The 22,842-nt window shown below is 39.7% G+C and overlaps 1 protein-coding gene across 2 annotated transcripts; it reads right to left on the minus strand.

Moving 5' to 3' along the window:
* Window positions 1-5,159: 5,159 nt before the first annotated feature.
* Window positions 5,160-17,185, minus strand: ZNF527 (zinc finger protein 527). Of its 2 annotated transcripts, none has more exons than XM_040252935.1 (6): window positions 17,003-17,185; window positions 15,198-15,316; window positions 13,705-13,779; window positions 11,679-11,795; window positions 10,946-11,041; window positions 5,160-7,345 (listed from the first exon to the last, which is right to left on the minus strand). In XM_040252935.1, the coding sequence occupies exons 4-6, from the start codon at window positions 11,746-11,748 to the stop codon at window positions 5,772-5,774; spliced, it is 1,740 nt and encodes a 579-aa protein (XP_040108869.1). In that variant the 5' UTR covers window positions 11,749-11,795; window positions 13,705-13,779; window positions 15,198-15,316; window positions 17,003-17,185; the 3' UTR covers window positions 5,160-5,771. The 2 variants fall into 2 exon arrangements, with proteins under 2 accessions (XP_040108869.1, XP_040108868.1); XM_040252934.1 differs by having other exon boundaries at window positions 11,669-11,795.
* Between the last annotated feature and the right edge of the window lie 5,657 nt (window positions 17,186-22,842).

Raw genomic sequence — 22,842 nt, forward strand, 5'->3', positions numbered from 1 at the left:
ACATTCTGGAAAAGACAAAACTCTGAAGATACTAAAAAGATCAGCGGTTTCCAGGGATGAGGGATGTGGATGGGATGAATAGGTGGATCACAGAGAATTTTTAGGGTAGCAAAAATACTCTGTATGATTATATAACAATGGATAAATATATTGTACAACACAAAGAGTGAACCCTAATGTAAACTACTGACTTTGGGTGATTATAATGTGTCAATGTAAGTTTATCAATGGTGACAAATGTACCACTCTGATGGGTAATGTTGGCAGTGGGGGAGGCTACGCATGTGTCAGGGGTAAGGGGTATATGACAAACCTCTGTACCTTCCTCTTAATTTGGCTGTAAACCTAAACTGTCTCTAAAAGTCTTTTAAAAAGAAAATTATCTACCTATGCCTTTAAAAAACGTTTTTATTATGAAAAATTTCAAATATACAAAGTGAAAGTGAAGTCGCTCAGTCGTGTCCGACTCTTTGCGAGCCCATGGACTGTAGCCTACCAGGTTCCTCTGTCCATGGGATTTTCCAGGCAATAGTACTGGAGTGGATTGCCATTTCCTTCTCCAGGGGATCTTCCTGACCCAGGGATCGAACCCAGGTCTCCCACATCGTAGACAGACGCTTTACCGTCTGAGCCACCAGGGAAGTCCCAAATATACAAAGGAGAGCAATAAAACAAGCACATACTCATCACCTATGTTTCATGATTGTTTAGAGTGCCATATTTGGTTTATGTATACTTTGCTAACTACTGTAAATTAGGTATGTGGACTTCCCTGGTGGTCCACTGGCTAAGACTCTGTGCTTCCAAAACAGCACCCTCCCACCCCCACCCTTGGGTCCTTGGTCAGGGAACTAGATCCCATGTTCCACAACTAAGAGTTTGCATGCCAGCAGCTAAGACCAGGTGCAGCCAAATAAATACATAAAAATTAAAATTAGAAAAAAAAAAAGTGGAAAGGAATGAGCTCCATTTAGAGAAGTGGGGAAGGTGAGATGGAGAGGAAGATGGAAGTGAGACAGGAAGAAAGGGGTCAGGCTCCAGAGGTGGGAGGGTCTTCCTAGGAGAGGAGGGCTCAGGTATGCTCGTCCAAGGGGAACCAAGAAGCCAAGGAGCTATCAGTTCACGTTAATTTTGGTAGTGTACTGCATTATAAGGAGGCTCAGAGTTGAATGATCAACTGTGACAGGCTCATTTTCCCTGTTATCACTGTTTGTCTCAGGCCAAGCAGAGCAGGAGAAAAAAACTTGTCAGGGCTGCAGAACCAATGAGAATGTCTTCTTGGATGAGGTAGAGCTTATATTCCAAATAGGAGGGAAACCCTTGAGGAAACAGTATGCCAGGGCAACCCATGACCCAGTTACAGTCTTTCATGGGTGTTGGATGCCTTGGGGGTGGTGATGGAGGGGGACTTTCAGCACCAGGTCTCACCAGTCTTTATCCCATATACCACCCAATGCAAGGCAATGGCTTCGTCTGGCCAACGCCCATTATATGCTCAACTTTTCTAGAATTAGGGGTATTCAATGTATATCTTGGGATCAGAATAAGCTAAATAACTGGATGGATGGGAAGGAAAGGATTTTTCCCCCTTGATAACACAGAGAAGGGGCTACCAAAAAGGACCAAGAAGAAGTGGTACAGATCATGATGCTTCCCAACCTTTACCAGGGCGAGAACAGAAAATGGTAATACATGGTACACTGGACTTGTATAAGTTAGGGTGTAGATTAAGCTGGTATAATAAAGACCCCAAGATATTATGATCTGAATATCATACATTTATTTCTCCCTCATATAAGAGTCTAGGGGTGAGGAGTCCAGGACTGGTGGGATAGCTCTGTCTTCCTGAACAAGTAGTTTCCATCTTTGGGGCAAAGGTGAGTATTAAAATTCTCAGTATCTCCCAGGTAATAGAGTAGAGGAAGGGCAGAGGAAGCAGGCACAGAAATACTAATCATCCCTTTTGCTCACATCTCATTGGTTGGGTAAAATGGACTTCATAAAAATAAAAACTTTAAAAAAACCCTTTTGTGTATCAAAGGCCATTATCAAGAAAGTGAGGGGCTTCACTGGTGGTCCAGTGGTTAAGAACACACCTTCCAGTGCTGGGGGTGCGGGTTCCATGCTTGCTGGGGGAACTAAGATCCCATATGATGCGGGGCAATTAAGCATACGTGTCTCAACTAGAGAGTCCAGGCGATCCGCGTGAAACAATGAAGATACTGAATGTCTCAGCTAAGACCCAACTCAACCAAAATTAAAAAAAAAAAAAAAAGCCTTCTTCAGTTGCAGAATATAAAATATCAACCTCGTCACCCAGCTCTTCATCTTTTTCTCCTTAGAATTTACTCTCATACATAGTATAACACTTCCTTAGTTTTTTAAATGTCTATCTTCTTCACTAGAAATTAGCTCCATGAAGGCAAGGATTTCTGTTTAATTCTGTTAAACACACAAAACTGTTATCTCTAAAGCCTGGATTAGAACAAAGGCTGGCACACAGTAGGCATTTGATACAAAAATTTTAAATAACACACACACACACACACACACACAAATACAAACCTTCTGCTTAATCAAGAGTAAATAAAGAAAATCTCATACATGACAAGCAAAAATTGCATAAACTGTAACAGAGCAGAAAGATATTTTCAGCACAATAACCAGATTAAAAAAGGAAATCCAAAAGTTCATTGCCATTGATCACACTAACCAAATGGAAAAGGTCTAATCAGTGTGCCCTAAATGAATTAGTTCATGTCCTAAAGAGAATTAACAGCCAGACTCAAACTCTCATCTTCTTAGGATGGGAAGTCTCTAGATGGTCCTAACATCTACAAACTACTAGTAAGGCATGAGTTTTTAACAATGCTACAAGATAAAGCCAATATATCACAATAAGACAATGGGTTGTATAGCTGCAGATAAACAAAATTCAGTACCTCATTATGAGGAACAACTTCAGCTTCTTCAGCGTTACTGGTTGGGGCATAGACTTGGATTACTGTGATATTGAATGGTTTGCCTTGGCTTAAAGCTCAGCATTCAGAAAACGAAGATCATGGCATCTGGTCCCATCACTTCATGGGAAATAGATGGGGAAACAGTGGAAATAGTGTCAGACTTTATTTTTGGGGGGCTCCAAAATCACTGCAGATGGTGACTGCAGCCATGAAATTAAAAGACGCTTACTCCTTGGAAGAAAAGTTATGACCAACCTAGATAGCATATTGAAAAGCAGAGATATTACTTTGCCCACAAAGGTCTGTCTAGTCAGGGCTATGGTTTTTCCAGTAGTCATGTATGGATGTGAGAGTTGGACTATAAAGAAAGCTGAGCGCTGAAGAATTGATGCTTTGAATTGTGGTGTTGGAGAAGATTCTTGAGAGTCCCTTGGACTGCAAGATCCAACCAGTCCATCCTAAAGGAGATCAGTCCTGGGTGTTTATTGGAAGGACTGATGTTGAGGCTGAAACTCCAATACTTTGGCCACCTTATGCGGAGAGCTGACTCATTGGAAAAGACCCTGATGTTGGGAAAGATTGAAGGCAGGAGGAGAAGGGGATGACAGAGGATGAGATGGTTGGATGGCATCACTGACACAATGGACATGGGTTTGGGTGGACTCTGGAAGTTGGTGATGGATGGGGAGGCCTGGTGTGCTGCGGTTCATGGAGTCACCTAGAGTCGGACATGACTGAGTGACGGAACTGAACTGATTATATAATCTGACTATTAAATTATTGCATTAGTAGTTGTTTCATTCCATGCATATACATACACATGTGAATCTATCACTTTTTCATAATTCATTTTCCTGATCTACTTTTATAGATTTCTCCAGAAAATGCCCAAGATTCTAACTGGTTCTAACTGTTCAGAGTGGCAAGTTCTCCATATCAAAGTTTACCTTCATATATCCAGTCAGATAAAACAGGAATATATTCCCCACACCTTTCTATTTCTCATTACTCTGAATAGAAATGACTCACACTCCAAAAATTTTAGGCTCCAACTGCTTTACTTTAACCGTTAGTTGAAAATGGCTCATTCTTTCTGCCAGCAATGTCTTACCTAATATCTCCAGTTTCAAAGAAGTTACCCATAAGCTTCTTAAACCAAGTTTACAACCCATCCACAAAAGAAGACTTCATTTACAATTCTATCTTATTATATTCTATCATATAATGTTTAAGTCCACACTGAAAGTAGAAAACCAAATAATCCCTGTAAGATGAAGAGACATTCATTAAACTGAAAGATCCATTATTCTCTTAGCTGGCCAATCTTTATTTTTAAAAAGTATTTCACTGGAGTTCCTTGCTGGTGCAGTGGATAAAAATTCTCCTGCCTCAAAACAACAACAATGAATCCACCTGCCAACGCAAGGGACATGGGTTCCATCTCTGCTCCAGGAAGATTCCACACACCTCAAAGTGATTAAGCCCCTGTGCCACAACTACTGAAGCCCACACACCTAGAGCCCATGCTAGGTAATAAGAGAGGCCATCACAATAAGCCCAAGCACCTCAACAAAGAGTAGCCACTCGCTGCTACTAGAGAAAGCCATCACACAGCAATGAAGACCCAGTGTAGCCAAAAATAAATTAAAAAAAATTTTTTTTTATTGTGACTTGCTGGATCTTTCATTGTGGTGCACAGGCTCCAAAGGCATGGGTTTCATAGTTGCAGCATGCAGGCTCTCCAGTTGAGGTATGCTGACTTAGTTGTCTCATGGCATGTGGGATCTTAGTTCCTCAACTAGGGATCAAACACGCATTCTCTGCATTAGAAAGTGGACTCTCAACCACTGGACCACCAAGGAAGTCCCCCAATATTTCTTTAAAGGTCTATAGCAAGTCCCTGCCAGAAATGATTTTAATTCCCTAGGAGAAAGCCTGGTAATAAGTTTTATTACATGAATTTAAAAAAATTCTTACTGTGAAACAAACAAATATTATTTTATCAACAAATAAAACATAACAATTCTTTCAGCTTTATGAAGGGTGTATATTTAACTTTCATGTACTTGTTATGAGGTTTCTCTTCAGGATAAATAATTATGCCATATAAAAGATTTAAGGCCTTTTCACATGTGTAGTAAACATGGGATATACACATCAGGACTCTAATTCCAAGAGGCAAAAATTCAAATCAAATTAACTGAAGCAAAAAAAGAGGAAATTTATTGGATCACAAAAATGAAATTGTCAAAGATGATGTAGGTTTCAGACATGACTGGATCCAGATCAAACAACATCCTCATATTTCTGTCTATTATCTCCAATTTCTTTGTATTGGATTTATCTTGGGAAGGCTTTGTGTCGTAACAGAAAGGCTACTGGTGAGTTTTTATCAAATCCTTGACATTTGCAATTCCAGTGGGGGTGGGGAGGGCGCAGAAAGAAAAGATCTTTTCTCATTACCCGTAACAGTACCTTCCTAGGGCTCTACTGGTCTAGACAGGGCCATTTGAAAACCCCTCATTTCTAGTTAGGTTGAGGAAAATACTTGATGACTGCTCTCCCTGATTAAATAATTTCATCAGAATGATAGGTACTGAGGATGAGTTAAGTCTCAAATGCAGCATAGACAGATCCAAAAGTAATAGATGGCTACTACTCAGGTTATTTCAAATAAAGGATGCTTGTGAACTGGAGATTTTTCCATATTTACTACATTCATATTAGTAGAATTACTAACTGAAGAATTCATTGATATTTATTTAATAAGGACCAAGTGGTGACTACATGTTTTCTTATTACACATAATCAGAGAGTTTTTATATTATGAATTTTCTGATGTCGTCTAAGGGTTGAAGCACGGCTAAAATTGTTCCCACATTCATTACAGTTATAGGGTTTTTCTCCGGCATGAATTCTCTGGTGTAGCCTAAGGGACAAGACCTGATGGAAAGCCTTCCCACACTCATTACATTCATAGGGTTTCTCTCCAGTATGAATTCTATGATGCTGATTAAGGTATGAGCCACAACTGAAGGCCTTCCCACATTTGTTACATTCATAGGGTTTCTCTCCTGCATGACTTCTTTTATGATGAATTAGAACCAAAGCATCCCTGAATGCTTTCCCACATTTATTGCATTCAAAAGGCCTCTCTCCAGTATGAATTCTATGATGTCGATTAAGTTGTGAGTCAGTCCTAAAAAACTTCCCACATTTGATGCACTCATAGGGCTTTTCACCGGTATGAATTCTCTGATGTTGATTAAGGTGTGAGCGATAGCCAAAGGTCTTCCCACATTCATTACATTTAAAGGGTTTCTCTCCTGTATGAATTCTCTGATGCAGAGTAAGGGCTATGCGTCTGCTGAAGGCTTTTCCACATTGATTACATTCATAGGGTTTCTCTCCAGTGTGAATTCTCTGATGTTGATTAAGGTGTGCGCTCTGTCTGAAGGCTTTGTTACATTCCTTACACTCATATGGTTTCTCTCCTGTGTGAATTCTCTGATGTTCAACAAGGAAGGCATAACGGCTAAAGGCCTTCCCACATTCATTGCATGCAAAGGGTTTCTCTCCAGTGTGGATTCTCTGATGTTGAGCAAGGTGTGCACTCTGTCGGAAGGCTTTGTTACATTCCTTACATTCATATGGTTTCTCCCCAATAGGAGTTCTCTGATGCTCACTGAGAAAAAAGTCATGGCTGAAGCCCTTGCCACAGTCACTGCATGCATATGGTTTCTCTCTACTGTGAATTCTCTGAGGTTGAGTAAAATACGAGTAACAGCTAAAGGCATTGCCATAGTCATCATATCCATGGGGTGATTTTCCAAAATGAGTTGCTTGATGTTGAGTAAGTAATGAATGGAAACTTAAGAGGTTTGAAAAATCATTACTTTCGTAAGATTTCTCCCCAGGAGAAACTTCTACATCTTTACTAAGGTATGTGCTCTGGTTGAATTCTTCACATTCATTACCTATCAAAGATTCCTTCTCGGCATGCAGTCTTCTATGTTCAATTAGAACTGAATTTGGGGGGATCATTTTGTTAAAAATACCAAATTTATGTACTTGCTCTACTGGGGGAATTCTCTGTTGTGTTAAAAGTACTGACTTCAAGAGAATGTTTCTCTCAGAATTATTATATTCACTGTCTCTCTCCACAGCAGAGATTTCCTCAAGAGTTGCCACTTGCCTGAAACGCCTCTCCTGATTTCCTTGATGCTGCTCAAATTCAGCCTCATATTTCCAGCCTTCTCTGAAACTGGAACATTCAAGGCTATAACTTGTAAGTCTTTTTGTTATCACCCCCTGTGATATTTCCTCTTCATCAGTGTACCACTTTGGAGATAATGCCTTGATCTCATACCAAGACTCCCAGTCTGAAAAATATCAAGAAAACAAATGTCTCCTTTTCACCTTTGCAAGGAAAAAGAAAATCATTATAGAAGGAATTAAAGAATTTACTTGAGGGAAAGAGGGCAGAAAGTAGTGGTTCTGACTTTTTTTTTAAATCAATTTACATTTCTGTCAGCAACATGAAATACATGTCTTCAAACTGATTCACACTGGCTAACATCATTCTAAAAATCTTTGTCCCTTCAAGTAAAGAGTACCTCATTATTGTGTTATTTTGCAAGTCTCTGAAAATTGAGCATTTTCATATACATTTTTGTACCTTTTATATATTTTTGCATATATTTTAATTATACTGGCATCTTTTTTTAAGTGGTTTATAGAAGTCATTATAAATAAGGTGGTATGGCTTTATAAGTTATTTTTCTCCCTGAAATCATCACTTTTTATTGTCACAGGTCATCTTCATTTATAACGCTTCTGATAAAGTTTGAACTCAAATCTCCCAGTCTTTTCATTATAGAGTCTGGCTTTGCAGTCATTTTAAGAAAGACTTCCAAAATCCAATATTATGCAAGTAGTATCCATAACTTTTACAAAAGTCTTTTTGTACCACTAATTTGAAAAGCTATTTTTATCAAATACCAAATTCTCATATATACATGGGTATATTTTTGAAATTTCTTTATTGTTCCACTGACCTATTTCACTGTTCTTATATCAGACCAGTCTCATAGATAAAAGGCAAGATTCTTAAATATCAAAACTTGAATCAGGTAATATATTAAATGAATAATACACATAACCAAGTAAGCAACTGAGAAATACATAAATTGTTCATCAGTAGGAAACCCTTTACTATATTATTATTCTCTATACTTTCATGTTTTTTAATTCATCAATAAAAAATAAAAAAATATTTCCTGAAATAAAAACTCAAATCTCCATCCTGAAGGAGAATATATCTACTAGGAAAAAGTGACCCAAAATGGTCAAGACTGAAACATGCCCCACTAAAATGACTTTAAAATGAAAGAACCTTCTAAGAGATAAGAACAAAATATAAAGGTACTTACACAAAAGAGAAAATATCAAGCTGGCATCAGGATTCTTTGTAACAACATTCAATACCAATACACTATAAGAAACTTAAGAAAAGAATGGCCAACTATGAACAAGGTAGAGCTTAGGGGACATCATTTGCATGAACTCTTTTTGAGGAAATTGCTAAAGAACAGATTTCAGTCAATCAACAGATGTCCAGAGAAACTTCAACAAAAGAAACTAGTGGAAAACACTAAATATATTTAGCTACAGAAATAAAACAAAAGAAAAAGTTAGGATAAATTTGACAGAAAAATAAGTGAAAGAAAGTGAAAGTGTTAGTCACTCAGTCATCTTTGACTCTTTGAGACCCCATGGACTGTAACCTGCCAGGCTCCTCTGCCCATGGAATTCTCCAGGCAAGAATACTGGAGTGGTTTGCCATTTCCTTCTTCAGGGGTTCTTCCTGACCCAGGGATTGAACCTGGATCTTCTGCACTGCCAGCAGACTCTTTACCATCTGAGCCACCAGAACATGTAAATATAATATGCCTGGACAATGTAAAAACCATACAACTAACAAAATTTGGGAAGAGAGGGTGAGGAATATAATAAGGCTACTTTTTGACTCATCTGTAAAGTGAAAGTCGCTCAGTCATGTCCCACTCTTTGCGACCCCATGGACTATACAGTCCATGGAATTCTCCAGGCCAGAATACTGGAGTGGGTAGCCTTTCCCTTCTCCAGGGCATCTTCCCAACCCAGGGATCAAGCCAGGGTCTCCCACATTGCAGGTGGATTCTTAACCAGCTGAGCCACAAGGGAAGCCCAAGAATACTAGAGTGGGTAGCCTATTCCCTTCTCCAGTGGATCTTCCCGACCCAGGAATCAAACCAGGGTCTCCTGCATTGCAGCCAGATTCTTTACCAATTGAGCTATCAAGGAAGCTTTTTAGGAAGGAAGGATAACTTACCTTTTTCATCTGTAAAAGGTTAAAAAAAAAATCAAAGGCTAATTTTTAAAGCTGACCAATCAAGTAATAGAAGGAATAAACACTGTTTAAAGAAACATGAAGGTCTCTTTATGTTTTTCTTTAAACACTGTTGAAAGAAACATGAAGGTAAACACCAGATCAAAAGAAAAATCTAATTATTATAAAAATTACAGTATTACACGACCAAAAAAAGGCTAGGAAAACAGACAAGTGAAAGTCTTATTTAAAAACTGTAAAAATCAGAAAATATAAAACAATACACAGAATTAAGCCTAAACATATAAAAAATGTGGCTGGACTTTCACTTATTAAATTGAAATGATATCCAGACTGATATACTGCATGTAAACCCCACGTTTAAATCAAAGTGATTTTACACTGTTGAAAATAAAAAGATGGGTAAAGGCCCTAAAGAAAGCATAAAAAAAGCAAGAAACAGATTCTCCCCAAGGGCCTTCAGAAGGAAAGCAGGCTTCTAATGTTTTGATTTTAGCCCTGCAAGATCCATTTTCAACTTCTGACCTCCAGAGCTATAAGATAATAAATCTGTGTTTTTTCAGCCACCAAATTTATGGTAATTTGTTACAGCAGCCATAAGAAACTAATACAGAAAGCAGACTGGTACAACTTTTTGGGGGAGGAATTTGGCATTTCCTAATACTACATATCCACTTACTTAGCAATCTTACATCTAGGAAACGACCCTGAAAATAACACTTCAACAACAGGAAAATACATATGCACACGGTTAGTTATTGCAGCATTGTTTGTAATTTAAACTACTGCAAACATCCTAAATGTCCACATACTAGAGAGTATTGAATAAATTACCATAATATCCACATGATGGGGTATTCTGCAGCCATTAGAAAAATGAAGAAGCTCTCCAGGAGCTAATATGGAGTGATTCCCTGTACAGCTGACCCATGAACAATGCAGGGGCTAGGGACATAACTTTACAGTCAGCCCTCCAAATCTGCAGTTCAGCATCCATGGATTCAACCAATCTCAAATTGTGTAGTATTTATTGAAAAAAATCTGCATGTAAGTGGATACTTAGATGCGAATCCTTGTCTCTTCAACTAATGTGCATGTATAACTTTGATAAAAACTCTATAAAGAAATCTAGAAGTGAAAAAAAAAAGAAATCTAGAAATGAATATAATTCTGTCCATAAAGAGGAAAGAAGTGTAAAGGAAGAAGATTCAAGGTTTAGGTAGAAGTAGGGGGTCCCCAGTGGCTCAGTGGTAAAGAATCCACCTGAAATGCAAGAGACGTGGGTTTGATTCCTGGGCAGGGAAGATCCACTGGAGGAGGGCATGTAAACCCGCTCCAGAATTCTTGCTTGGCGAATCCCATGGACAGAGGAGCCTGGCAGGCTACAGTCCACAGGATCACAAAGAGCCGGACACGAGTGAAGTGACTTAGCACACATACGTACATCCTTGAGAGTATAACTTGATAGAAATAGAGCAGGAGCAATCCCCTGATGCCCAGGGTAGCCACCTCAAGTGCAAGGCAGTCTTTTCATGACCGCTTTGGCTGCCACCTTACAACGGCCCTTCCTGCCCAGTCCCCTGTCACTCACCTGCATGTTGACCATCTGACATCTCTCTCTCCACCATCCAAGGTTCCTTCCCTTGTTCCAATAAGGATATCATGTAGGGCTTAGAAATGGAGAGTCCTGTTTATAGGGGAAGAAAAATGAGAACAAGCAAGAGACAGACAGATAGATAAACAAATCCCCTTGCTATTGCTGTTCCAGTGACTCAATCCCTTGGTCACTTGGCAAGAAAGGATATTAGAGAAAGGGCCAGAGAATAAAAAGAAGCTTGTAAGGAGGATGAGAAAGACAAAGCTTCTGTCATAGCAGCAATTCTCAAAGTACTAAAGCAGAAAAGAACCGTTGTCTTAGAACCAAAGAGAAATGCAAATTCTCAGGCTGCCCCAACCCAGACCCTACCAAATCAGAAATCACAATGGTTCTCAAATATTAATGAGCATCAGAACCATTTGGAGGGCTCATTAAAACCAGACTATTGGGGTTATTCCCAGACACTGTAGGTCTATAATGGGACCCCATGATTTGCAATTTTAAAAATTTCCACGACATACTCATGCTGCTATTTCAAACCATCATTCAGTAGCAAAAGGAACTACATTTATAACTCTGTGAAAATACTTTGAATAATTTCCTGGGAACAAGAAGTAGAAATCCAGCTAAGCATTTCAGATGCCCTAGATATTCCCAATGGAGGAAACTAATACATCTCATAGGGAAGATTTGAATTATGGGGGTATACATCCTTACCAAGCCATACCAAGTTCCTGTAGTTCTCCAACATGACATCTCTGTACAAATCCTTCTGAGATGAGTCCAGCCATTCCCATTCCTCTTGGGAAAAATTCAGAGCTACATCCTTGAAGGTCACCAATCCCTGAAATTAAAAAAAAAAATTCTTGAGACTTTCCAAACAGTGCAGTGGTTAAGACTCCATGTTTCCAGTGCAGGGGGTGTGAGTTTAATCTCTGGTCAAGGAACTAAGATCCCACATACTACATGTTACGAACAAAAAAAAAAGAAAAAGAAAAAAATTTTTGTTTACCAAGTATTCCCAGACAGTCCAAGCATCTTCCTCCATCTCTATCAGAAGAATTTAACTCAATTGATCATCTCCTCCTTGAAATGCTTTCTCCTCTTGACTCCCAAGGCCCACACACTCTTTTGGATTTCCTTCTACATCAGTCCTTCTCAGTCTCTTTTGCTGGTTCCTCCTCTTCTTGTCAGCCTTTTGTCAGTCTTTGAATGCCCTAAGCTCACTCCCTAGACCTCTTTCCTACCTATATTCATGACAACCTACCCTCAAGATAATCTTAACCTATCCCATGGCTTTAACTATGCTGTGTTCAGTCAGTTCAGTCATGTCCAACTCTGTGACCCCATGGACTGTAGCCCTCCAGGCTCCTCTGTCCATGGGATTTTCCCAGCAAGAATACTGGAATTGGTTGCCATGCCCTCCTCCAAGGGATCTTCTCCATCCAGGGATCAAACCCAAGTCTCCTGTATCTCTGCATTGCAGATGGATTCTTATATCACTGAGCCACTAGGAAAGCCCTTAAATACATTAAAAACTCTCAAATTCACATCTCCAGTCCTAAACTCTAGATACATAACCAATACTCTACTTGGATATCCAACAGGTCTCTCTAATTTATCTGGAACTCAAATCTTGATTCTTTTTTTTTGTTTGTTTGTTTTTTTTTTCAAATCTTGATTCTTATCTCATCCCAACCCATCTTCCCATCTCAGTAAATAGCATGACCATATACACAATTGCCCAGGTCAAAAATCTTTGTAGTTATTCATGATTTCTTTCTTTCTCTCACACTCTACAACCAAACCCTGATCAAATGCCATATTTCCTATCTCCAATAGATACCCAGAATCTCACAAGCTCCAATGCCACCACCGTGATCCAAGCAGGTATCACCTTCCACCTGGATTACTAAGCATCTCCGGACTGGACTCCTTGCTTCCACTCTTACTTCCTTGCTTTTGATTTTCCTTCCTTTTAAAATATAAATCAGATCACATCACCAACACTCTAGTGGTTCTCCTTCAGCCTTAGAACAAAAATCAAAGCTCTGGTCATGACTTTCAAGGGCCTGCTTAATTTGGTCCCCAGCTATTCCCCTAATCTCAAAGTGCATATTTTCCTCTGATGATACTGGCTTATTGCTATCCCTGAAATACATCAAACATGCTCCCACCACAGTAACTTTGCACTTGCTATTTCTTCTACCATTTTTTGTCTTTTTTAAATAGGAATTTAATTGCTTTACAATACTGTTTTAGTTTCTGCTGTACAATGAAGTGAATCAGCTATTTGCATACATATATCTCCTCCCTCTTGGACTTCCCTCCTGCCCCACCCCATCACACCTTCTACTTTTAAAACTCTTTCCCAGATCTCAACAAAACTTCCTCCCTATGTCCACTGAGGTTTCTCTTTGCTTAAATGTCACTTCCAAAAACAAACAAACAAACAAAAATTCCTTGACCTCCCTGTTAAAAGGGCACTCGATAATCACACTCTATCCTTTCATTCCAACACAACAAATCACAATCCATCTAAAGATGAAACATTCTGTTCCATTATACATTTCGGCACAACACTGAGTTAAAAAAAAAAAAAAAAAAGATACTAAATGTTTTGTAGAAGGATTATCTGAACAAACAGTGGAGAGGGAGAAGTGAAGAGAGTGCTCACCGGACCACCTGGGACTCTCCAAAGCCCTAAAAACTGATATGGAATTTCTGAAAACAAATCGAAAACATCAACTTACCTGGGACATGGCTTTACACAGTCCAACAGCCATTCTTCCTTCCTTCTTCAATTTTCTCTTTTGGAGAAAAAAGTCCTGAAAGGGGGAGTTATAAGAACAACAACAACAACAAAAAATGGAACAGCAGTCCTATGCTGAGACTCACAGAGAGGTTTCCTGCCCCTTTATGGTCCCTAGTTTCCTTATATGAACCAGGCTGTGCATCACATTGGAGGGAACTCCCTATTTTACCTAAAGAGAATCTCCTTCCCAGTTACTATTTTCACTTATCTTGATTTCTTTTTCTTCTTAGCATTTAACATCACTGCACATGTTACTTTCTTTTTTTTCTGTTGTCTTCCCAAATAATAGTACCAGATTTAAGACAGCCAGGATTTATTGGGTTCACTGTGTATCTCTGTGCTGTGCTTAACTGCTCAGTTGCTTAGTTGCTCAGTTCTTTGCGACACCATGGACTGTAGCCTGCCAGGTACCTCTGTCCATGGGGATTCTCCAGGCAAGAATGCTGGAGTGGGTTGCCATGCCCTCCTCCAGGGGATCTTCCCAACCCAGGGATCGAACCCAGGTCTCCCACATTGCAGGCAGATTCTTTGCTCTCTGAGCCACCAGGGAAGTCCCTATGTATCTCCAGGGCTAGAATAATGCCAGAACCACTGCAAGCGCTCAAAACAGATTTGATAGACAAATAAATAAATCTCAGTGAGGCTCCTGTAATATAAATAGCAATGTTACACATATTGTATATGTCATTATCTTAGTTAATCTTCACAAAACTGCAAAGGTAGGTATTATTTCCCCTATTTTACCATCAAGTGAAACTGAGGTTCAGAAAGCTTAGACAGCTTACTCAAATTCATAAGAGTCAAACTGCAGGGTGACTCAAAAACTGGTCCTCCAGACTTCCCTGATGGTGAAGTGGCTAAGACTCTGATTCCCAATGTAGGGGGCCTGGGTTCAATCTCTGTCAGGGAACTAGATCCCACATGCCACAACTACAACCTGGCCTAGCCAAATAAATAAACAAAATAAATATTAAGACTCTGAGAGTCCCTTGGATTGCAAGGAAATCAACCCTGAATACTCACTGAAAGGACTGATGCTGAAGCTGAAGCTCCAATACTTTGGCCACCTGATGTGAACAGCTGACTCACTGGAAAAGACACTGATGCTAGGAAAGATTGAGAGCAGAAGGAGAAAGGGGCAACAGAGGATGAGGTGGTGGGATGGCATCACCAAATCAATAGACATGAGTTTGAGCAAACTTCAGGAGTTAGTCAAAGACACAGGGAAGGCTGGCGTGCTGCAGCTCATGGGGTCACAAGTAGTCAGACACTACTTAGTGACTGAACAACGGCAACAATAAATATTAGAAAAAAAAAAATTGGTTCTCTTTCAAGAGACCACAGTGTTTGCATGGGAAATAATCAACATAACCTGAGAAATCAGTGCTATATGTTTTTTAGAGAAGCATATTTGGAGGTGGAAGATGTTACCTTAATTTCTCCACAGAAATTCAGCCTGAGGTTAAACATGCCAAATTTCAACAGCAAACCAATAAACTGCACAGCCTGAAACAAGTTCCTTGTCTTCTCAGAGCCAACATTTCTTCACTCTGAAAACAAAGACAGTTGTGTTTGACTTAGAATTTAAGATATACAACCCCCTAATTCTGGGCTACTCTGCACTAGTCAACTCAATCTCCAAGAAAATTATTTATTTCCTTAGTTCAATGCAGCCTGAAATTGTCCACAAAGGCCTTTGCAACCTGAGAAGAAAATCAACTAAGTCTTTTCAGAATTGGGAAGCTCCAAGTAGCATCTACATAAAAGAAATATCTTTTAAATTTCTGTTTCAAATAGCTGTGCATCACGAATATTTTTCAAGTTTGAAAGAACCATCAGTCTCTGAAAGAAGGTGATGGAAAAGATGTGGGCTTTATATAGTCCCCAGGCACACATTGACTCTCCAGTCCTTTCCTCACTGGCTAGGTGACCTTGGGCAAATCAATCCAACTGCCAGAAACTTTCCTCATTGTTAAAATGCCTGAGCCAATTCCTGGCACAGAGAAGTGCCACCCTTGTTGCCATTTAGATTTTACACACACGTTTGAAAAGGAAATGAGAACATCTTTCTTTACTAAAAAGTCAGAACCAAAAACTTAGTTCACTTAGTATGTGAGACAAAGAGCCATGGATTAGCCTCTCTCAGCACTAAACATGGAAGAGTTTTGACACAGACAAACCTAAAATCTCAAAATCGATGGCCTAAGGACAGGAAGGCTGGGCTTTCCTCCCACAAAGGCAGCCAATGTGAGAATGGTCTTACTACAATGCCTTTAGACTGGGTTCTGTGACTCACAAGGGGACGGAAGGAAGAGATCCAAATTAATTTCCATGTCCAGAAGGTCCTGGGCCAAGACCATAGACAATCCTCTCCAACACCCTCAGAACCCAGGGCCCCCATTTTTCACTCTCACAATGTGGAAAAGATCAAGAGTTGAAAAAAGCAAAGACTCTGGAGCTAAATAGCCTGGGCTAAAGTCCCAGTTCTGTCACTTAGTAACTGTGTGAAGGTGGGTGAGCAATTTTAATCTTCCTGTGTCTCACAATCACATACTAGGTCTGACCTACACATACAAATTCTCTCCCAATCATATGCATACCAACATGGCCACACAATCACAAACATAATGTCACATACACACACAGTGGCATTAATGCCACTGATGAGAGAGATGATACACAATTACTCCAACAGAGAGACAGTCACACATAACCTCATACACAGTGACATACCACACAAGGTCACACATCCTGCCACAATTACTCATACAAAATTATGCCTGCAGAGACTGATGATCATGGGTACACAACCACACCTTCAAACGCAGTTACACCCACAGGGACAAGTGGTCAAACAGTCACACACACATCCACACAGCAACACACACACACACACAATGTCACACCTGCAGTCTCTCACAAACCCATACACAAATAACACAATTACACCTGCGGAGAGAGTATACACAAATAACACAATTACACCTGCGGAGACAGTAACACAGAAACACAGACTCATTTATGCCAGAGACAGATGGTCACAGTTGTGTTCATCATACAGTGACAGAGAAGTTCACACTGTCACACACACACTGTCACATAGCCATACACGGTGACACACAGTCTGACACACAGTCTCCCCAGAGGCGCCCGCCTGGTCCCCAACCCGATCCCTGCCGGTCCACCCCAAGCCCGGCCCTGATCTCTGGCTCTCGCGCCAGCCAGGCCCAACTCACCTCCCGGCATCCCTGGCTCTGGAAACCCGCCCAGCGACCCGAGACCCGCGACGTCGCCTCCCAGCATCCCCCGCGGGGCGGAGCGGGACGCGGACTGACGCTCACCGGACCCCGGGTTCGGCTGGGGAAACATTTAGCTGCGAGGAACTAGACTAGCGACTCAGTTTTTCATTCCGACCCTGAGGACCACAAGTCCCAGACGCTTTGCGCCTCGACCTCCTTGCTGAATGAACTACATTTCCCAGAGGGCCCCGAAGCACGCCCCAACATCACGGCTGCACTACCGGATGCCACGGCCACAGGTCCGAGTACCCAGAGAACTGTGTGATAACCTGGGATATGGTGAATGGGCATTTAAGTGACCCTGGGCAACTGTGTGTGAGGGAATGCTGAAGCTGCGCGTGTCCGTGACTTACTGAGTGCTCAGGGGTGGCGATTTGTGACTGTCGCTGCACACTTTTGTGCACGGGGCGACGTGTTCCGTCAGTTGTAGTCAGCTTGTGTATTTTAAATCATGCCCCGTGATTGTGGGTCATTGTGTGAGATTGTGGATCTGCCAAGAATGGGAAAGTGATTATGGATGTGTAAGGGACTGTGGCTGACTTGGGCATGACGTTTCTGTAACTGTTCTTAGCCCAGAGATTCACAGAGGTTTTCTTACTATTGGCGATGGAGCTTTGTTTCTGGGCTTGTCTTTAAAGTTGAGTCCGTGGGAGAGGAGTCTGTGTGTGTCCTGTGTGTGTGTGTCTGTCTGTCTGTCTGTCTCCAGGTCCAGCTGTTCTCTCATCCCTGCCCAACCTCTCACCCCGGCCAGGGCGGGGTCAATATTATCCTTATTTTTATATCGTGTGTGTGTGTGCGCACGCGCGCACCAGTTCAGTCACTCAGTCATGTCAGACTCTTTGCGACCGCATGGACTGACTGTACCCGACCAGTCTCCTCTGTCCACGGCATTTTCTAGGCAAGAATACTGGATTGGTCTGCCATTTCCGGGATCTCCCCAAGCCAGGGATGGAAGCTGCGAGCCTGGCGTCTTCTGCATTGGCAGGCAAATTCTTTACCACTGTGCCACCTGGAAGCCCATATCTCTTCTCTACTTGCCGCTAATGTGATGGCAGGCACAGAAAGTAATTATATTCCAGTTGTAGGAAGATGCTCACTTGTATCAAAGCCATTTATATTGTTGTAGCCAGGAGCTCTGGGGTTTCTTTTATTACTGTTCCTAACTTTTCACTTTACAACTTTAATTTGTTGTTGTTTTGGTGTTGTTCAGTCACTAAGTCAGGTCCAACTCTTTGCGACCTCATGGACGGCAGCATGCCAGGCTTCCCTGTCCTTCACTATCTCCCAGAATTTGCTCAAATTCATGTACATTAAGTTGGTGATGCTATCTAACCATCTCATCCTCTGCTGCCCTCTTCTCCTCTTGCCTTCAATCTTTCCCAGCATCAGGGTCTTTTCTAATGAGTTGGCTCTTCGCATCATGTGGCTTAAGTAGTGGAGCTTCAGCTTCAGCATCAGTCCTTCCCATGAATATTCAGGGTTGATTTCCTTTAGGATTGATGGGTTTGATCTCCTTGCTGTCCAAGAGATTCTCAATTCTCAGCACAACAATTTGAAAGCATCAATTCTTTGGTACTCAGCCTTCTTTATAGTCCAACTCACATCCAAACATGACTACTGGAAAAACCACAGCTTTGATTATACATACCTTTGTTGGCAAAGTGATGTCTCTGCTTTTTAATATGCTGTCTAGGTTTGTCAAAGCTCCAATATCATTGTGGACAGTAACTGAAGCCATGAAATTAAAAGACTTGCTCTTTGAAGGAAAGCTATGACAAACCTTGACAACTTTATTTAGGGCCCAGCTTTAAGAAAACTATCAACAGTCAACAGGCCAACAATGTGAACCTGTGAGTAATGTTAAAGAAAACAAGAACTGAGTGGTACTTGAAGGGGCCTGTTTTTTTTTTTTTTTTTCTTAAATTCAGGAACTATTGCTGTAGGAGAAAAGAGACTTCAGCACAGAACCAACTCAATTCCAAATATAGCAAGAGAGGATTTATAGACAAGGAGCAAGTTAGGGTTGGGGGGGGTGGTCAGTTTATGGAAAATTATAAAAAGGAGACATAAAGGGATAGGGGGGAATTCTTGCTAGGCTGACTAATAGGATTCTTGCTGAGGGAAGGCCAGAGTGATCACATACCATCTGGGTGGATGAGGAATTTAAATACTGAGTGATCAGATATCAAGAACATGAGCTAAACTGACTTGACAGAATTCTTGCTAAAACTGGGTGATGCAAAGACAAACACTGAAGCCCAAAGGTTGAAGCCTAGTTGAGAAGAAGGTTCTGAGGAGTCTGATTAAAGTTTGGTCAAGGAGAGTCTTTGTCAGTGAAAGTTAAAAAAAAAAAAAAATCTGGAAGGTGCACCCAAGTCAAGATCTTGGTATATGTGGAAGTAAAGAGAAGTTCTTGAAATAAAAACACATCTCTGGAGATCCTCTCCAATCCCTTCCTAGAAAGAGTCCTCTAATAGCTGAAGCCCCAGTGAAAGAGTTCGAAGTGTTTGTCGCTCAGTTGTGTTTGACTCTTTGTGCCCCCATGGACTGTAGCCCACCAGGCTCCTCTGTCCATGGGATTCTCCAGGCAAGAATACTGCCTGGGTACTGGAGTGGGTTGCCATGCCCTTCTCCAGGGGATTTTCCCAACCCAGGGATCAAACCTGCGTCTTACATCTCCTACACTAGTAGGCAGGTTCTTTACCACTAGCACTGCCTGGGAAGTCCCTCAAACATATAATATGAATTAATAAATAAAAATAAAGACAGATCATTAATACAAGACAAAAGGAGAATAAAATAACTATATAGAAAATATAAAAGTTTACAAGTTTGTGTTAATCTTGGCATATTATTAAAATAGATATGTAGACACATTAAATACTTTAAGATTCAAGCTTAATCACATTCAAAACTACACTTTATGAACTAAAATGGAAGAAATCACAAAATACATTGATTACAATGCTATAAGATAAAAAGCTGAATACTAAGATATTGTAAAAATGAGTATGTCCATCTAGCCCCTTGTAAGCACTCTGAAATAATAATTCTTATATAAAAGAAAATGAAAACTATAAGCCACTTAGAAATGAACTGACTTTCAGGACAGTAAAAAGGCAATAAATAAACCAAATTATGATTAAATAAGACTGAAAATGCAATACAACAAAAAAGAAAGCTTGAGATTAGTAAATATTAACAGAAATTAACAAGTATAAAAAAGACACACTGAAGAAATGATTGAAAGCATAAAGCTGCTTCTTTGACTAAAAAAAACAGAAAAAAATGATTGCCAAGAATAGTTAGAGACATAGCCACAAACCTAGCCATTAAGTAGTCATACCATGTAGTTCTAGAAATGAATATGGCCCATGTTTCAGTGTTCTGTCTAGATAGAGCAGCATACCTCAGATTGCAGGTTTACATCTGTCAGTGGATGTTAAGCATTTTTCGGCGTTTGTTTCTTCTATGCCTATTTTAAATTATATAAAGCACAGATGTTAATAAAATGTTTGGTATTATAACACATAACTTTTTTCTGCTGTGTGTGTGTCCAGTATTTTCAGTATGGGTTATAGACCACAAATATCTAGAAACAACACACTTAAAGGTGAAAAACAAAGTGTTTGACTTTCACTTGGGTTTGAACAGTTTCCATCATAAAAAAAAGGGTGACTTTTTTATGTGTTTGCAAATCTTTAATATTCAATTTAATAGAATATACTTTGTATTTTATTTGTGTTCCTGCATTTAATGTGTTCACATAAATAAAATCTGGCCTCATGCAGATACATAGTAAGAAAATGGAGGAATGTTTTAATATTCTTTTCAGGTAACTGTCAACATTATCCTTTTATACTTCATCAAAAATCATGGAATCCGGCTTTTATCTTGTTGAAATCCATGTCTATCTTATACTTTAATATACCCACAGATGATTGTGCAGCATTATGTACTAACTGTTTGCAAAATACTGGTTCAATGAATTAGGCAGATCTTCCATCATCATATTTCATTATATGGTATTATAAAATCAGGCTCATTAATATCATCACCAATCTTATCACAAAGGGCTAAGTACTGGGAAACTGTCAAGTTCATCGTGGCAGGTAACTTGTTTTTCAATATTCTGATCCTTTGTTTGAAAGTCAAATTAACAGAAATTACCATCAGTTTTCTTCGCTGGCAGATTTTTTTTAAAAAATCACTTCATTTTTGACAAAATGTCTACCAAACATCCAAGTCTGAGTCACCTTATCCAAAACTTGTCAGCTGATCTTTCAAATAAAATTGGTGTCCATAAAAAGGTGGCTGGTTCAGCTCACAAATTAAACAATCATACAAGTGCATCTCCTTGAAACAGCTTATTTCAGCTTGAAGGACTTTACATGTATTTCTCTTTTCATCACACAAAATGTTTAAAAGATGTATACATACCAATTTTAGTATCATGGCTGTGATATTATAGTATAATTTATAAGACACTACCATTGGAGTAAACTGAGTAAAGAATATATGAGATTTCCTGATATAATTTCTTGCAACTGTGTTAGTTATCTCAAAATTTAAATTATAATTTTAAACTGCTGTACTCAAAGGTCAAGATCTATCAAAATTCTATTTTATGAAGAACATTCTTAAGTGGAACTTGCATTTTTTACCACAAATAGGGGGTGGTTAAAAAATACAATAATGCTAGTAGTACAGTTTGCTGCAGTCCATGGGGTCACAATTTGACACAACTGAGCGACTGAACAACAGTTTGGTGTCACTGCTTTGATTCATGCTAAGAGCCGAGCGGTTTTACCTACGATTGCTGACTGATTTTGCACCATCAGTACAAATTCGAGCAAAAAGCAAGTAATGTCTTAGTGTTATAATGAAATTTGTTTTGACCATGCAGATCACTTGAAAGGGCCCCACACACTTAGGGAACCAATGATCCATAATAAGAAGTCAAAATTGAATTAAATGAAACAGTTCCATTAACATTTACTGCTACCCCTTTTAAAATGGAACATTTCCATGATGACTGTATTTGAAGCAGTATTCATTATTTCATACTGTTTATCATCTTTTCTTCACAATTTTCTGCAATGTAGTCTACTACTTACCAGAAGGTTGGCAGGATGGGTAGTGATTGCTCTGGGGCAATTTTTCTGTCTGTTTTAAACACCTGTTTTAAATCACCTCAGGTTATGAAATATGAGGCAGTAGTGAATCCTCCAGAGATTAGAAAAAAAAAAACAAACCCGCAAAAACAAGACTGAGGATTCCATTTCTGAATACCATGTGGTGTTTTATCTCCTAATCAGTTTCCAGATTTGCACAGATTTTAATGCTAGGCCCAGGCAGACACCTCAGGTTACCTGTCTTAACTCTTGTCTCTTATGAGAGGTTCTAAGCAGAAGGCCTGATGTAGGTTTAAGAATCAGTGGGCGTGGGGAGCACCAAAGTATAGGGCTTCTTTCTACCCCTTTCTCAGAACATTTCCAGGACTTCCTGTTTGGTTCTGCTCCATAAAAATGTTTCCCAAGGTTTGTATCTATTTTCAATCTATTTAAGGCTTCATACACCAGCAGTGTTCTATTTTTTCCTGTTGAGAGTTTTAAACAGTTTGTGGCAAAAATCTTTCATTTTTATGAATCAATTACACTGAAAATGGAAGTGTTCCTTCTGAAAGTTAAACAGTAAAAGGTATGTTTAATTTTGGAATCCTTATGTTTGTGACATGACATGATTTTATGGAAAAGAGTAATTAAGTTCTAAGACCT

This window comes from Oryx dammah, unplaced genomic scaffold (assembly GCF_014754425.2).
Source record: "Oryx dammah isolate SB20612 unplaced genomic scaffold, SCBI_Odam_1.1 HiC_scaffold_13, whole genome shotgun sequence".
In the NCBI taxonomy this organism is placed as follows: Eukaryota; Metazoa; Chordata; class Mammalia; order Artiodactyla; family Bovidae; genus Oryx; species Oryx dammah.

Coding starts and splice junctions, on each gene's coding strand:
- ZNF527 (XM_040252934.1), bottom strand. CDS start 15,236: ATGTTTAACCTCAGGCTGAATTTCTGTGGAGAAATTAAG. Junction 13,780..15,197: donor ATTTCTGTGGAGAAATTAAG/GTAACATCTTCC, acceptor TCCCCCTTTCAG/GACTTTTTTCTCCAAAAGAG. Junction 7,346..10,945: donor GTCAGATGGTCAACATGCAG/GTGAGTGACAGG, acceptor GATATTTTTCAG/ACTGGGAGTCTTGGTATGAG.